The 12,920-nt window shown below is 51.1% G+C and overlaps 1 protein-coding gene and 1 long non-coding RNA gene across 3 annotated transcripts; both read right to left on the bottom strand.

Annotated features, from left to right (window-relative positions):
• Window positions 1–4,681: 4,681 nt before the first annotated feature.
• Window positions 4,682–5,885, bottom strand: LOC138843247 (uncharacterized). The gene is made up of 2 exons (XR_011385673.1): window positions 5,768–5,885; window positions 4,682–4,940 (listed from the first exon to the last, which is right to left on the bottom strand). It is a non-coding gene; the product is annotated as an uncharacterized lncRNA (long non-coding RNA).
• Window positions 5,886–6,113: 228 nt separating this feature from the next.
• Window positions 6,114–12,570, bottom strand: TSPYL2 (TSPY like 2). Of its 2 annotated transcripts, none has more exons than XM_008272646.4 (7): window positions 11,588–12,570; window positions 10,287–10,364; window positions 10,062–10,173; window positions 9,829–9,974; window positions 9,608–9,705; window positions 8,555–9,300; window positions 6,114–6,878 (listed from the first exon to the last, which is right to left on the bottom strand). In XM_008272646.4, exons 1-7 carry the CDS (start codon window positions 12,416–12,418, stop codon window positions 6,730–6,732), a joined length of 2,160 nt encoding a protein of 719 aa, XP_008270868.1. In that variant the 5' UTR covers window positions 12,419–12,570; the 3' UTR covers window positions 6,114–6,729. The 2 variants fall into 2 exon arrangements, with proteins under 2 accessions (XP_008270868.1, XP_051683072.1); XM_051827112.2 differs by having other exon boundaries at window positions 8,568–9,300; window positions 11,588–12,551.
• Between the last annotated feature and the right edge of the window lie 350 nt (window positions 12,571–12,920).

The following is a 12,920-nucleotide window of genomic DNA, read 5'->3' as shown; positions in this document are numbered from 1 at the left end:
ACAGGTTTTCGTATCACCTTATAGTATAGACCTCTTGAAATGTTGTATAAACTCATCACTGTTATAAAATCATGATAGTCATTACATCCTCCATTAGATCTTATTATTTAATGGATTAATAAGGACATTAATTACATGCATTACTGTAGCACATAGTTGATTTTCCCATATTTTGATATTCATATTTAGATGTTATTCTAGTGTAGCCGACGCTGTGGCACAGCGGGTTAAAGCACCGCCTGGAATGCTGGCATCCTGTATGGGCACCAGTTCAAGTCCTGGCTGCTCTACTTCTGATCCAGCTCTCTGCTCTGGCCTGGGAAAGCAGTAGAAGCTGGCCCAAGTGCTTGGACTCCTGTACTCACGTGGGAGACCCAGAAGAAGCTCCTGGCTCCTGGCTTTGGATCGGTGCAGCTTCGGCCACTGTGGTTATTTAGGGAGTGAACCAGTGGATGGAAGACCTCTCTCTCTGTCTCTACCTCTCTCTGTAACTCTGTCTTTCAAATAAATAAAATAAATCTTTAAAAATAAATAAGTGTAATTCGAGGTATATTATTTTATCTATTTAAATGATTTTTTTCTGAGCAAAGGGCATAGGGTTCACTAAATCACCAAACAGGTCCATAGCACCAAAAATATTAAGAATACTTGTTTTGAATTCTGGGCTCTAAGAGAACAGACTTGGCCTATCCCATTTCTTTGCTGTATCCCTATATTGCAGTGCAGTATGGGGCACACAGTAGGTGCTCAATAGGTGTTTAATGAATGAAAACAGGATTCCTCCCCAGTCATCCTCTGCACTCCAATTGAGGGAGCCAGTGCTGGCCCTTTTGGTCACTTAAGAAGGAGGACAGGAGCCAGTGGTGTGGTATAGCTGGTTCACCCTGTATCAGAGTGCTGGTTCAAGTCCCTGCTGCTCCACTTCCAATCCAGCTCCCTGCTAATGTGCCAGGGAAGGCAATGATAATGGCCCAAGTACTTTGGCCCCTGCCACCCATGTGGAAGTGAAAGATGGGAGTTCCTGGCTTCTTGCTTCAGGCTGGCCCAGACCTGGCTGTTGTAGTGATTTGGAGAGTGAATCATCAGATGAAAGATCTCTCTCTGTCTCTGCCTTTCAAATAAATAAATATTAGACAGAAGGAGCAGCATTCCTGAATCTAATTTTGTTCCTGCTAATATTCTGTTCACAGTAGAGGGTGGCACTTTAAAGGCCTGGCCCCAGGGAATCCTGGGAAGCTCACACGCAAGAGGAGGGCACTGTGAAGCAGAGGTGTTGGAGCAGGCTATGCAGGATGATGAAGACTAGTAGTTGCGGCATGGCAGCAGGTCCTGGGTTACACTGGGCTCAGGACTCCTCAGTTTCCTCCTGGATTCTGTTTAAGATCCCAGAAAATGGGGCATGTTTCTCTAGCCTTCAGCAGAGACTGTATTTTGCAGCTCAATGTGATTTTACAGACCTTCTAGAATAGTCTTCCCCTTTGGAGGTGAGCCTCATATCTTACTCCTCATATTGAGGAGTGAGAGGAGAGCACAGGGAATAGAGAACTTCCTCTCTTTCCATGCCTCAGCCCAGGAAATGAGAAGGCACTCCAGAAAGTTGGGGGAAAGTGGAATCCAAAGTTTATTGTAGGGGGCTGGCACTGTGGTGCAGCAGGTGAACACCCTGGCCTGAAGCACCGGCATCCCATATGGGTGCTGGTTTGAGACGCAGCTGCTCCACTTCCTTTTTCTTTTTTTAAAAGATTTATTTATTTTATTTGAAAGTAAGAGTTACACAGAGAGGCAGAGGCAGAGAGAGAGAGAGAGAGAGGTCTTCCATCCACTGGTTCACTCCCCAGATGGCTGCAACAGCCAGAGCTGCACCGATCCGAAGCCAGGAGCCAGGAGCTTCTTCTGGGTCTCCCACACAGGTGCAGGGGCCCAAGGACTTGGGTCATCTTCTACTGCTTTCCCTGGCCACAGCAGAGAGCTAGATTGGAAGAGGAGCAACCCATAATGGGATGCTGGTGCTTCAGGCCAGGGCTTTAACCCACTGCACCACAGTGCTGGCCCCTGCTCCACTTCCAATCCAACTCTCTGCTATGGCCCGCGAAAGCAGTAGAAGATGGCCCAAGTCCTTGGGCCCCTGCACCCGCGTGGGAGACCCAGAGGAAGCTCCTGGCTCCTGGCTTCGGATGGAAGACGCCCCCTATCTGTAACTCTGACTTTCAAATAAATAAATAAATCTTTAAAAAATAGGCCGGCGCCATGGCTCAATAGGCTAATCCTCTGCCTCTGGCGCTGGCATCCTGGGTTCTAGTCCCAGTCAGGGTGCCGGTTTCTGTCCTGGTTGCTCCTCTTCCAGGCCAGTTCTCTGCTGTGGCCCGGGAATGCAGTGGAGGCTGGCCCAAGTGCTTGGGCCCTGCACCCGCATGGGAGACCAGGAGGAAGTACCTGGCTCCTGGCTTCGGATCAGTGTGGTCTGCTGGCCACAGCGTGCCGGCTGCAGTGGCCATTGGAGGGTGAACCAACAGAAAAAGGAAGACCTTTCTCTCTGTCTCTCTCTCTATCTACTCTGCCTGTCAAAATAAATAAATAAACCAAAGTTTATTGTGATGCAAAAACTGATAGAAATATATGCATACTTTTTTCCATAATACACATTTTTCCATGAACCTTTTGAAGACTCCTCATATTAGAATCCCCTAATTGGGTCCTCCGAGTTTCCCTGAAGACCAATGGCCCTTTTTGATTGGGTGGGCAAAGAGGAACTTCAAATACCGGGCTGAGGGGCTGGGCAGTTGGGAATGGGGGCAGCAGAGAGGAATCAGGGATGGGCAATAAGAAATGCAGACTCCAGAGACCTGCTTCAATGCTAGATGCTATCCAGGGATCCTGCAAAGGCTACTTCCGCTGGACAGCTCCTGTGGCATGATCAGCCCAATGCTGTAGATGAGGCCCTCGAGAGAGCATTGAGGGAGTCATGTTGTGAGCTACGAGTAAGCATGGACTTCAACACTGCCTGCACCAAAATAAGCTCTGCTTTTATTTATATGTTTAGGTTTTATTTACTTGAAAGAGTGACAGAGAGGGGGAGAGACCAGCGAGACAGAGAGACAGACAGAAAGAAAGAGAGAGAGAGAGAGAGTCCGCCCATGCTCTGGTTCACTCCCCAAATGGTTGCAATAGCCAAGGCTGGGCCAGGCTAAAGCCAGGAGCCTGGAACTCCAAGTGGGTCTCCCACATGGGTGGCAGGGGCCCAAGCACTAGGTTCACCTTCTGTCATTTTCCCAGGCCATTAGCAGGGAGTTGGATCAGAAACAGACAGACAGAACTCAAACCAGCACTCTGATAATGGTGTCGCAGGCAGTGTGATAACTTGCTGGGCCACAATACCAGCTCCTAAACTTATCTTTTAATTCTGTTTTCCACAGACTCTTTGAAGAACCCTCATAGGGCAGGCAGGTGGGCAAGGGAAACTAGGCTAACTGTCTCTCACACTGGCTGTGATCCTCTTGCTAGTCTGAACTCTTAGCCCACTGCAGGGCCTTTGTCCCTGCTGCTTTTCCCTCACCTCCTCCTCCTCACTATTGTTAATCAGGACTGGCTCCACATATTGCATGTAGATGTCTCTTTTCTCTGCATCAACTTAGGATCCTGCACACTCAGCTCTAACCTGGAAGTACTGCATTACCTTGGGCAAGATGTTGCTCTTTCTAGCCTCAGTCCTGTCTACCTACCTCTGACAGTGTGATTCAAGGTCCAAACTAGAGGCATGGAGCCAGCACTGTGGTGCCACCACCCCATATAGGCACTGGTTCAAGTCCTGGCTGCCTCACTTCCAATCCAGCTCCCTGCTAATGTGCCTGGGAAAGCAGTGGAAGATGGCCCAAGTACTTATGCCTCAGCACCCAACGTGGGACACCCAGATGAAGCTCCTGGCTCCTGACTGGCCCAGCTCTGTCCACTGCAGCCATTTGGGGAATGAACCAGCAGATGGAAGATCTCTCTCTGTGTCTTTCCTCTCTCTCTCTGTAACTCTACCTTGTAAATAAATAAATAAATCTTAAAAAATAAAACTAGAGGCATGAAAACCACCATCCTCTCTCCCAAAACATTTATCGGAATTATGTGCAAGATCTAGTATTGCAACCATTTCACAGAAGAAGCCCAGAGAGGGAAGGGCCTTTGACAAAGGTTCCACAGCAACTTGGCAGTCATGTCTACTCCTCTCAATCTCTTTCTACCCACATCTTTTTAAAAAATATTTATTTTATCTATTTGAAAGGCAGAGAAAGACACCTTCCATCCACTGGTTTACTCCCCAAATGGCCTCAATGGCCAGGACTGGGCCAGGCTGAAGCCAAGAGCCCAGAACTCCATCTGGATCTCCCACGTGGGACTCTCCACTCACATCTAAAGCCAGTTGACTCTAACATCTTCAAAGCTCTCGTATAATAGGCAAATTTCTCATGCAGAAGAATTCTGATTAATTCATGAAGATACTTCCCTCTCAAGGAAATGAAACATAATTCCCCACTCCCTAAGCATGGGCTGCGCTCAGTGGCTTCTTTCCAAAGAGGGCAGCCTGGAAAGCGGGGGTGCAGAAAGCAGTGACTTTAAAGTGGAGAAACCTGACAGACACTACCTCGGCCAGGTGATGAAAAGTCACAACAGTCATGTCATATTGATGGTATGCATCTTTGATAGGGATGTGATGAGAAGGTAATTTTATTTCTGTGGTCTTCCTGCCCCAAACTTATAACCCCAGCAGAATTGTGAGAAAAACACCAGTCCAATCCCCATGAAGAGCCACTCTTGTGGAATACCTGACCAGTACTCCTCAAACGTTGATGATTCCAGGTCATCAAAAACCAAGGACAGTCTGAGAAGCGGTCACAGCCAAGAGAACCCTAAGCAGATACAATGGATAAATGCAGTGTGGTATCCTGGGTAGGATCCTGGAATAGAAAAAAGGACATTAGGCTGTGATTAGGAAAATCTGGATAAAGTGCTTACTAGTAATATGGGGATATTGGCTTATTCATTGTCACAAATGTAAATTGTAGAATGTTAATAGGGGAAGTGGTTGTGAGTTTTCCATATTATCTTCACCTTAATTCTGTAAATCTAAACTGTCGTGAAACTAAGTTTATTTTGTTTAAACTCCCATCTTTGCCCCCATCTGGCCTCTCTGACCTGAGGAATACAGCTAGCATCCGTGCCCTTCCTCCCTGCTCTTCTCCACTCCAATCCATTCCACCGGCAGCCAGCAGGGGGCATCCGCTAAACCGCAAATCTGATAATATTGGAAGCTTTCCAGAAAAGCAAGATATTGGATGGAAAGTTCCGGAGATAGTGTAAAAAGAGCTGATGTCTTTATAAAAGTTATCATTATTATCAAGAACTGACGTGGGAAATGTTCTGGTGTTCGCTGAAATAAAGTTAGAGTATCTAAAAAGTAATACAAGTAATACAAGGCCTCCCACATAAAGCCTGCCTTTCAGATGCCACCTGATCGCACAGATGCATAGTAATTTCTTTTTTTTTTTCTTTATCTCTATGGGAACTCCTCAGCCCGAGCCATCTTTTTTCCTGCCTTATCCCGCACATTCAGCTCCAGGGACCCCACACCTCCTTCCAAAGATAAGAGTCATTCCTGCAAGACTGGGCTGTACTGTCCGTACCCCCCCCCCTTTTTTTTTGACTACTTGCAAAGGAGAAAAATGAATTCCTTTGGCTCCCCTACACCCAGCTCACACTAGGCCCGAAGAAAGGTTTGACGCACTCCAAATGAAAAGATGAATCACCAAATACATGAATGTTCTAGGGCGCAGGGCTTCTCGGTGCGCTTGCGCCGGTCGGAAAGGCGTGGGAAGCTCCCGGCTACCTGGCTGGCTCTACTGCAGCCGCCGGGAGTGGGCGGGGCCCCCTCAACCTCGCCCTGCCATTGGCCAGGACGGTCCGCATTGGTCTGACGCAAAGCCTCTGCAGCTGAACGCCCCCCCCCCCCCCCCCCCCGCAACTAGCATCCTGCAGGCTACTGCGTAGGCCAGGCCGTTTTGTGTGGGCCTGTGGGGAGGACAGCCGCTGGGGACGGCGCACGGGGCAGGACAAAAGACTCGAAGCAGCACTTTTTGAGTTTGCTCAGGATTTTATTAGGATCACGGGGGATCACAGGGAAAGAGGCGGGGCTTCTGGGGGTGGAGGGCAGGAATACCGCAATGGCGAAGAGGCCTTGCATAGACACCGAGGCGGGCTAGCGGGCGCGGCGTGGGGGAGAGGAGAATGGAAAAGGAGAGAGAGAGAAGAGAGACTTGGGAGGGGGAACAGGATGGCAGCAGTGCCTCCAAGGCCACTGCGCGGCTGCAAAGAAGGCCACAGCGACCCTCCCTGCTTGGGGATCAGGGTGTCCACTCCACACTGCACGGAGAGAGGGGCTGGGATCAACACTGACGAGGAGAAGGGGGGTGGAGGGGCCCTGACCAAGGCATCACAATAAATACGGTTAGCAGCACACAGAAGCCTGCGGGGGAGGAGGGCCAAAAAAAAGGGGGAACCCCCCTTCCCCTCCCCCCAAAATAAGAACTTTGCAATTACTAAACCATAAAAATAAACTTTAAACCCGTGTACGAAGTCGGTCACCCCCCAGAAGTGCAATGTGGGGCTGCGCGGCCCTAGCTGAGGGGGAGGGCAGATGGGGTAGGGGCAGGGGGATACAGAGAGGTGACCCTCACAAGGGCGAGATGTTTATCCAGTTTTCCCCCTCTTCCCCAGGGTGGCCCAAACGTTTGGGACCTGCAGCACCTCCTCTATGTCGGAGTCTTCCGAGTTGACTTCGCTTCCTTCTTCCTCATAGCTTCGTTCTTCCTCGTAGCTGTCTTCACCTTGCTCACTGCCTGCGTGGGGCAGAGAGGAAAGGGAAGGCCGCAGGGCAGTTAGATGTGCAGGTAAATGTTGCTCCAAAAGCGAGAAGAGCCTACAGTCAGGGCTGTTGGCGGGAGAGGGGAGAGGGCGGCTGGGACTTGACACAGGCAGCCAAATGTGTGTGTGTGTGTGTGTGAGAGTGAGAGTGAGAGTGAGAGAGAGAGAGAGAGAGAGAGAGACTACCAGCAAGCCCCCAGGGGTGAGGGGGCTGGGAGGGAGGGAGGCAGGAAGGCAGGGTGGGCTCCCCGCCTCTGTCCTGCCAAAACTGACACATCTGAAAATAGGTTTTCCTCCTCCCTGAATTTGTCAATGTGTGTCTCTTATGGAGACACCACCTCCGCTGAATAAACCTTCTATTCATCCCCGGCAGCTCCTTAGCTCCTTTTCCCTGGTCCAATCCAAACAGGCCCCGGTCTGTCTTGTTCAGGCCGATTCCGCGCCCCCACTCCCACCCCAGTCTGGGGAAACAGCTCTCCTCCCTTTCTCAGAGAGAAGAGATGCCATCCGGTGGAAGGACAGAGGGGGCTGACCATGGCCTCGGTTTCTCTAGCCTACCTGAAAAGTATGTCTGGATTGAGGCTACTCACTCAATGTCTCCTTCCTCAGTGCACTGCTTTGGGCCTTGATGGAAGTTTGACAGGGACCCCATGGCCAAAAGCCCCAGGAGACTTCCCATCCCTTCTGCTTCCCCCACAGGCTACAACTAGGCTCTGATACCTCCCTTTGCCAGTCATCTGGGCCACAAAGCTGGGAGTAGCCTTAACTACTACTTTCTCCCTCCAACCCTTGAGTGCCACCCTTCCTTAGCATTTCTCAAAGTGGGTTCTTTGGTAAGCAGTGAGCTTTGACTTCTGTGGTCAAGAAGTCTGTAAAAACACTGGGTTCCTCAAAGTGAAATTGTTGTTTTTTTTACAGGACTTTTCAGAGCCTTTAATGTGCTAATACATAATCTGACTCCACAGGAGAATATTAGCGTATGCAGTATTTCCTTTTGTGATAACTGGTAAAGGGTCCTCAGGAGACAATTTTGGAATGCCTGCCCAAGACACCCTGCACCTTCACCCTTCCAGGTCCTTGTTCACATGATCCCTCCCATCAGGAATGCCCCTTGCTGACAATGTAGCTTGCAAATGGAACGCTACATTCCTCTAGCTCTTCCCTCCCTTATCACTCCTGAGGCAGCATCAGTGTTCCCACTTGTGGCTTCCCAGAGCACACTGTTCACTTCACCCCCTCTCCAATATAGGCCTTGATGTTCCCAGGTGGCCAGGGCTGGGAAAAGAGTACTGCTGAATTGCAATGTGTTTGCTACTTTTTCTCACCTCTTCCCCCTCTCTGTGTGCATGTGATATGGGGACTCGTCTTTTTAGTTTTTCATCCACTGTCTCCCGTCTCTTTGTCTATGTCGGTGGTCATTTGCTCTGTTGCAACCTACCTATCCATCACCCAGAACTGAAGTCTGCTTCTTTGGTCTTTGTTAAATTTGTAAATGAAATTTTCCCTGGTCTGCCCATTTAAAAAGTTGCACAGAATGCCTTTTCCTTCTTCTGTTAAGAGCAGACCACATCTGCGCCTTGACACACTGACCCTGGCCAGGCTTCCTGTGAGTGAAGGGAAAGGAGAGAAGACAAGACAGGGCCTAGCTCACCTTCCTCACTGACCTCCTCCTCCTCTTCCTCCTCCACTGAGTCTTCAGAGATGATCTCTACCTCGTCCTCATAGTCATCCTGGTTGGTGCTGTCCTCTTGATCCTTGTTGAAGTCTCCAATGCTATTCTTGTAATACTCAATGTCTCTTTCGTCATCATCACTGCCTTCATTGTCACCTTCATTGCCATCATCATCACTGCCTTCGCTGTCACCTTCATTGCCATCATTATCTTCATCATCACTGCCTTCATCTCCTTCATTGTCACTGTCACTGCTGTCTTGGTTGTTGCCAATGCTGTTCTGGTTGCCACCTCTGAGGCTGGTATAACCACCAGCATTCTTGTTGCCATCAAAGTTCTTGCTGAGGGTCTCATTGTCATCAGCTTTCTTGTCTTCCGGGTTCTCACAGTTGTCATCAGGGCTTTCATTGTCATCGGCACTGTCATTGTTGTCAGTGGTCTCATTTTCATCAGTGCTCTCGTTGTTGTCAGTGGTCTCATTGTTGAGGTTCTCATTGTGGTCAGGGCTTTCGCTGTCACAGAGACTCTCATTGATGTCAGTTATCTCATTGTCAGTGGTCTCGAAGTAGTCAGTGGTCTCCATAAAGTCGGAGATCTTGATGTCATGAATGGTGTCGTTGTCAGTGGTCTCATCAATGTCTGAGATCTCGCTGAAAATATCTTCTACTGCAAAGTAGTCATGACCGTCTTCCATGATCACCACCTCACATTCGTCCTTTGTTTTACTGTGGGGGAAGGCTGGGGTGAGTAGGGGATTGGTGGGAAGGGGTGTACCCAGAGCAGACACTGAAAGCTGGTCAGTAACTGAGGAGGCAATAAGCTACAAGGGCTTCTGTGGATGAGGCTAGGGTGGGAGGAGCCCCACTTCTGCCCCTGATGGTGTAACCTCAGGCTATTTCGGGGCATCATTCCACACGTGTAAAACACTGTACTAGGTTATCTCAAAGGTCTCTTTTGCCTCTGTGTGACACTAACCTTTCCTTGCCTCCTCGCCAATAAACCATCTCTCAGCCACCCCTCCCCCCTCATTACCTGTCTTTCTCTTCTTGCTTCTTTCTGTTGGCCCTGTAGCCCCCTTCTCTCATCATGTAATAGCGGACAGGGTTAACCCACAGGTCATTCTTGATAATCTGTTGGGAGGACAGAAGACAGAAAACAGCCATGAGTATAAGCCCCAGCCTCACTCCCAATTTTCCAGGCACTCAGGTAAGTGTAGCAAGGCCTTCTCTGGCAATGCCAGGAAGGGCACCCACCTCAGCGATCCGGTCAGCCTCTGGGAGGCTATGGCTCGAAAACCAGCTGAAGAAGCTGTGGCTGGCATCCTGCTTCCTGCGACTCTGGGCCTGGGGTTCCTGGCCCCGGTGCCAGCGGATCGGGGTGGAATGAGACACCAGCCGTCCTAGGGGGAGAAGAGGTTGTGGAGAGAGGACTGAACAAGGAAAACACTGGAGGATGGACATGGAGTTACCCTAGGACCATGTCTTACCCGAGCGGTTGCGCTGGAACTCCTTAACGATCACCATGTTTGTGAAGTAGGGGTTTGTCTGGAAGTACAGCTTCATTTTGTAGCCCATGGAGATATGTCTGAGATCCTGTACCTGCTCAAGGTGGGGGTAATAGTGGAATCTGTCCCCCGAAATACACCATGGCCCCTGCCACCCACCCCTCACCTCCGAGGACCAGATTCCTTGGCCTTCCTCTTCAGCCTGACCTGCAGATTGGTCAAGTAGCGGAAAATGTCTTCATCACGTTGGTTGATCAAGATTGAAATTCTGGGGTGGTTGAGGAACTGATGAGTGGAGCAGTTTAGGTCAAGGATTAACTGTTCAATGAGAGGGAGGGAGGGAAGGCCAGGCAGGGCAGAGCAAGAGAGAGGCTGGAGTGGGAGGATTCCTTCTGTGTTCATGTGTGGAACAAGCAGGTCCTGTGACTTCTATGTACCTTTCTTCTCTTGATACCATCTGTGTAGCGAAAGCTGCTTATGAATGTGAAGCCTGCATTTGCTGGCCTTGCCATTGTTCATGTTTGCTGCCTGGGTGCTGAAGGTTTATGTCCACGAGACGTTTGTCTCTGGGTGCTGAGGGCTTATGTTCTCAAAATGCTTATGTGTCTGTGCCTAAAGTCCCATGTCCCAGTGATGCTCTATCTGGTTGCAGAGAGACTGTGGTCACAGGATGTTGCACGTGTGGGTGTGGACGTTGTGTCCACGTGTTATATGAATGGCTCCAAGGGTCTGTGTTTAAGTGAGGCTGTGTATCTATATGCTGAGAACCTGGGGCTACATGGTGCTAAGGTCTGGTGTCTACGTGATACTATCTGGGTACTGAAGACCCATGGTCATGTGATACTTTGTGTCAGGGTGCCAAGGATCTGTTATCCACGTTAAACCCATGTGTTCCCAACATGCCACATGTATGTCCCCGGAAATGATTCTTCTTTCCATTTCCTTCATGGAATTCTGTGGTCTCCATATCCAGATACTCTCTCTGACCCCCTTCCCTTCAATGTAGGGGGCTCTAGCCAGGAGTGGGCCTCCTAGGATCTAAGCAGAACCCTAGACTTGCTTTCTGGGCAGTTTCTCTGCTCTGTGCCTTGCCCCTCCCTCATCACTGTCTCTGAGTCACTTTATCTTCTGTATGCCCCTTCCACTGTTCCTTTCACCATCTTTGGTCCAATTTTCCTGCTGTGTGCCCCTGTGTTCCCCTCCCCCTTTTACTGTCTGGGATCTTTTTTTATTTTTTTAACATTGCACATCACTCTTGCTTTCCCATCTGTGGTCCAATTTTTATGCTATGTGCCCCCTCCCCCTCCCCCTTCATCATTGCCATCCAGTCCAGCTTCTCCGATGTTTTGCCCTCCTCCTTCCGTCCCTCTTCCACCCAATCGAGCCAGTCTTCCACAGGGGGCTTACCACCCCATCTTTAGCCATTCTCCACACCTTTTCACCTTTTCTCTCCCCCTCCCCCTTCCTGTCATGGGCTTCTGGCCCATGAATATCGATGAGAAGGATACTGCTTTGACCCAGAAGCCTGGAATATGCTGGATGATGAGGTCTCTGCGCTCCAGGAAGGGTCTTCGCATCTGGATGAACTTGCGCTTGAGACGGAGGAAGGCCTTGCCTGCCTTGATATTCACTGCCTCCAGGTCCATTTGAATACTCTCCAGTGCTTGCAGGATGCTCTCCATCCTCTCACCATTCCCATTCCTCTCTTTGCTTTCCTTCTTCATCTTCCTCTGCTTCCTCCTCCTCCTCCTCCGCCGCCGCCGCCTCCTCACACTTTCCTTCTCATCCTCATCCTCATCCTCCACTATGATGACAGCCTCTTCCTTCCTCTTTGGACCGATTAACCTCTGGGACCCCCACACCCCTGCGCTACAGGTTTCTAGGGCCTTCTCTCCAGCAAGGCTGCTGGGCTCTGCAACCTGAACGTCAATTTCCAAGCTTCCCCCAGAGGCCTCGGAAGGGGACAGTGTTTCCAGGCTTCCCATGGGAGGGGGCGCCTCCCCGTACCCCGACTCCATCGCAGGCTCCCAGTCAGGACCCCCAGCACCCAGGGTGAAATATGCGCGGACCCCTCCCTCCTCAAGAATGACATAGGGCGGCGGCGGGGGCAGAGCGGGGCCCAGCCCCACCCCCCTCATGTCAGCCAGCACCTGTGCCGCCTCGGTTTCCTCCCGGAGCCACGGGCGCTGCTGGAGTGGAGGCAGAGGCAGTCGCAGGAGCGGCGGCGGCGGCGGGGGAGGCGGGGGCGGCGGCGGCGGGGGCGGCGGATCGCGCTCTGGAGACTCAGAGCTGCTCAGGCGGCGGGTCTTGGCCGGAGGCCCCTCATCCGGGCGGTCCATGGTGACCGCACTCGCCCCTTCGCTATCAGCGCGGCCGCCGCTACCAGTCACACCTGAAGCGCAGCTTCTGCACCTCACGCGACCAGCTCGCCTCTCCGCCTCGCTCTGGCGTTCCCTCCCACAGTGCCTGCCCTACTCCCTCCGCGCCAATCGTCGAGGTCCCGCCCACTCCTTGACGTAAAGGGCCTGCTCTGCCTCGCCATTGGCTGTCGGCCGCCGCGGCGGCGCGCGCGCTCCCCCGACCCCCTGCCCGCTCTCACGCAATCTGCTTGCCAACACTACACGTCATCAGTTTCCAATTGGTTCCCCCTCAGAACCGCCAATCAGCGGGCTGACTCCCCCAGCGACGAGAGGGAAACTGAAGGGCGGTTGGCTGTGAGGAATGCCAAAGAAGCCCCTCTCCCTAGCCCTCCCGGCGTTTTATCCAATGGGAAAAGTACCAGTGGTTCTGAAGACCAAAAAACAAGACGAAAAACAAACGCAGGCACTGAGCAGGATGTGC

The sequence above is a fragment of the Oryctolagus cuniculus genome, chromosome X (assembly GCF_964237555.1).
Source record: "Oryctolagus cuniculus chromosome X, mOryCun1.1, whole genome shotgun sequence".
Lineage (NCBI taxonomy): Eukaryota > Metazoa > Chordata > Mammalia > Lagomorpha > Leporidae > Oryctolagus > Oryctolagus cuniculus.
This window is presented reverse-complemented; position numbering and strand designations above follow the sequence as displayed.

Excerpts from the sequence above, each read along its gene's own strand:
- TSPYL2 (XM_008272646.4), bottom strand. The coding sequence starts at position 12,418 with ATGGACCGCCCGGATGAGGGGCCTCCGGCCAAGACCCGCCGCCTGAGC. Across the intron at positions 10,365-11,587 it reads CAGGCTTCTGGGTCAAAGCA|TTCCTCAACCACCCCAGAAT; the intron begins GTATCCTTCTCA and ends TCCACTCATCAG. Across the intron at positions 9,975-10,061 it reads GTTCCAGCGCAACCGCTCGG|GACGGCTGGTGTCTCATTCC; the intron begins GTAAGACATGGT and ends TTCTCCCCCTAG.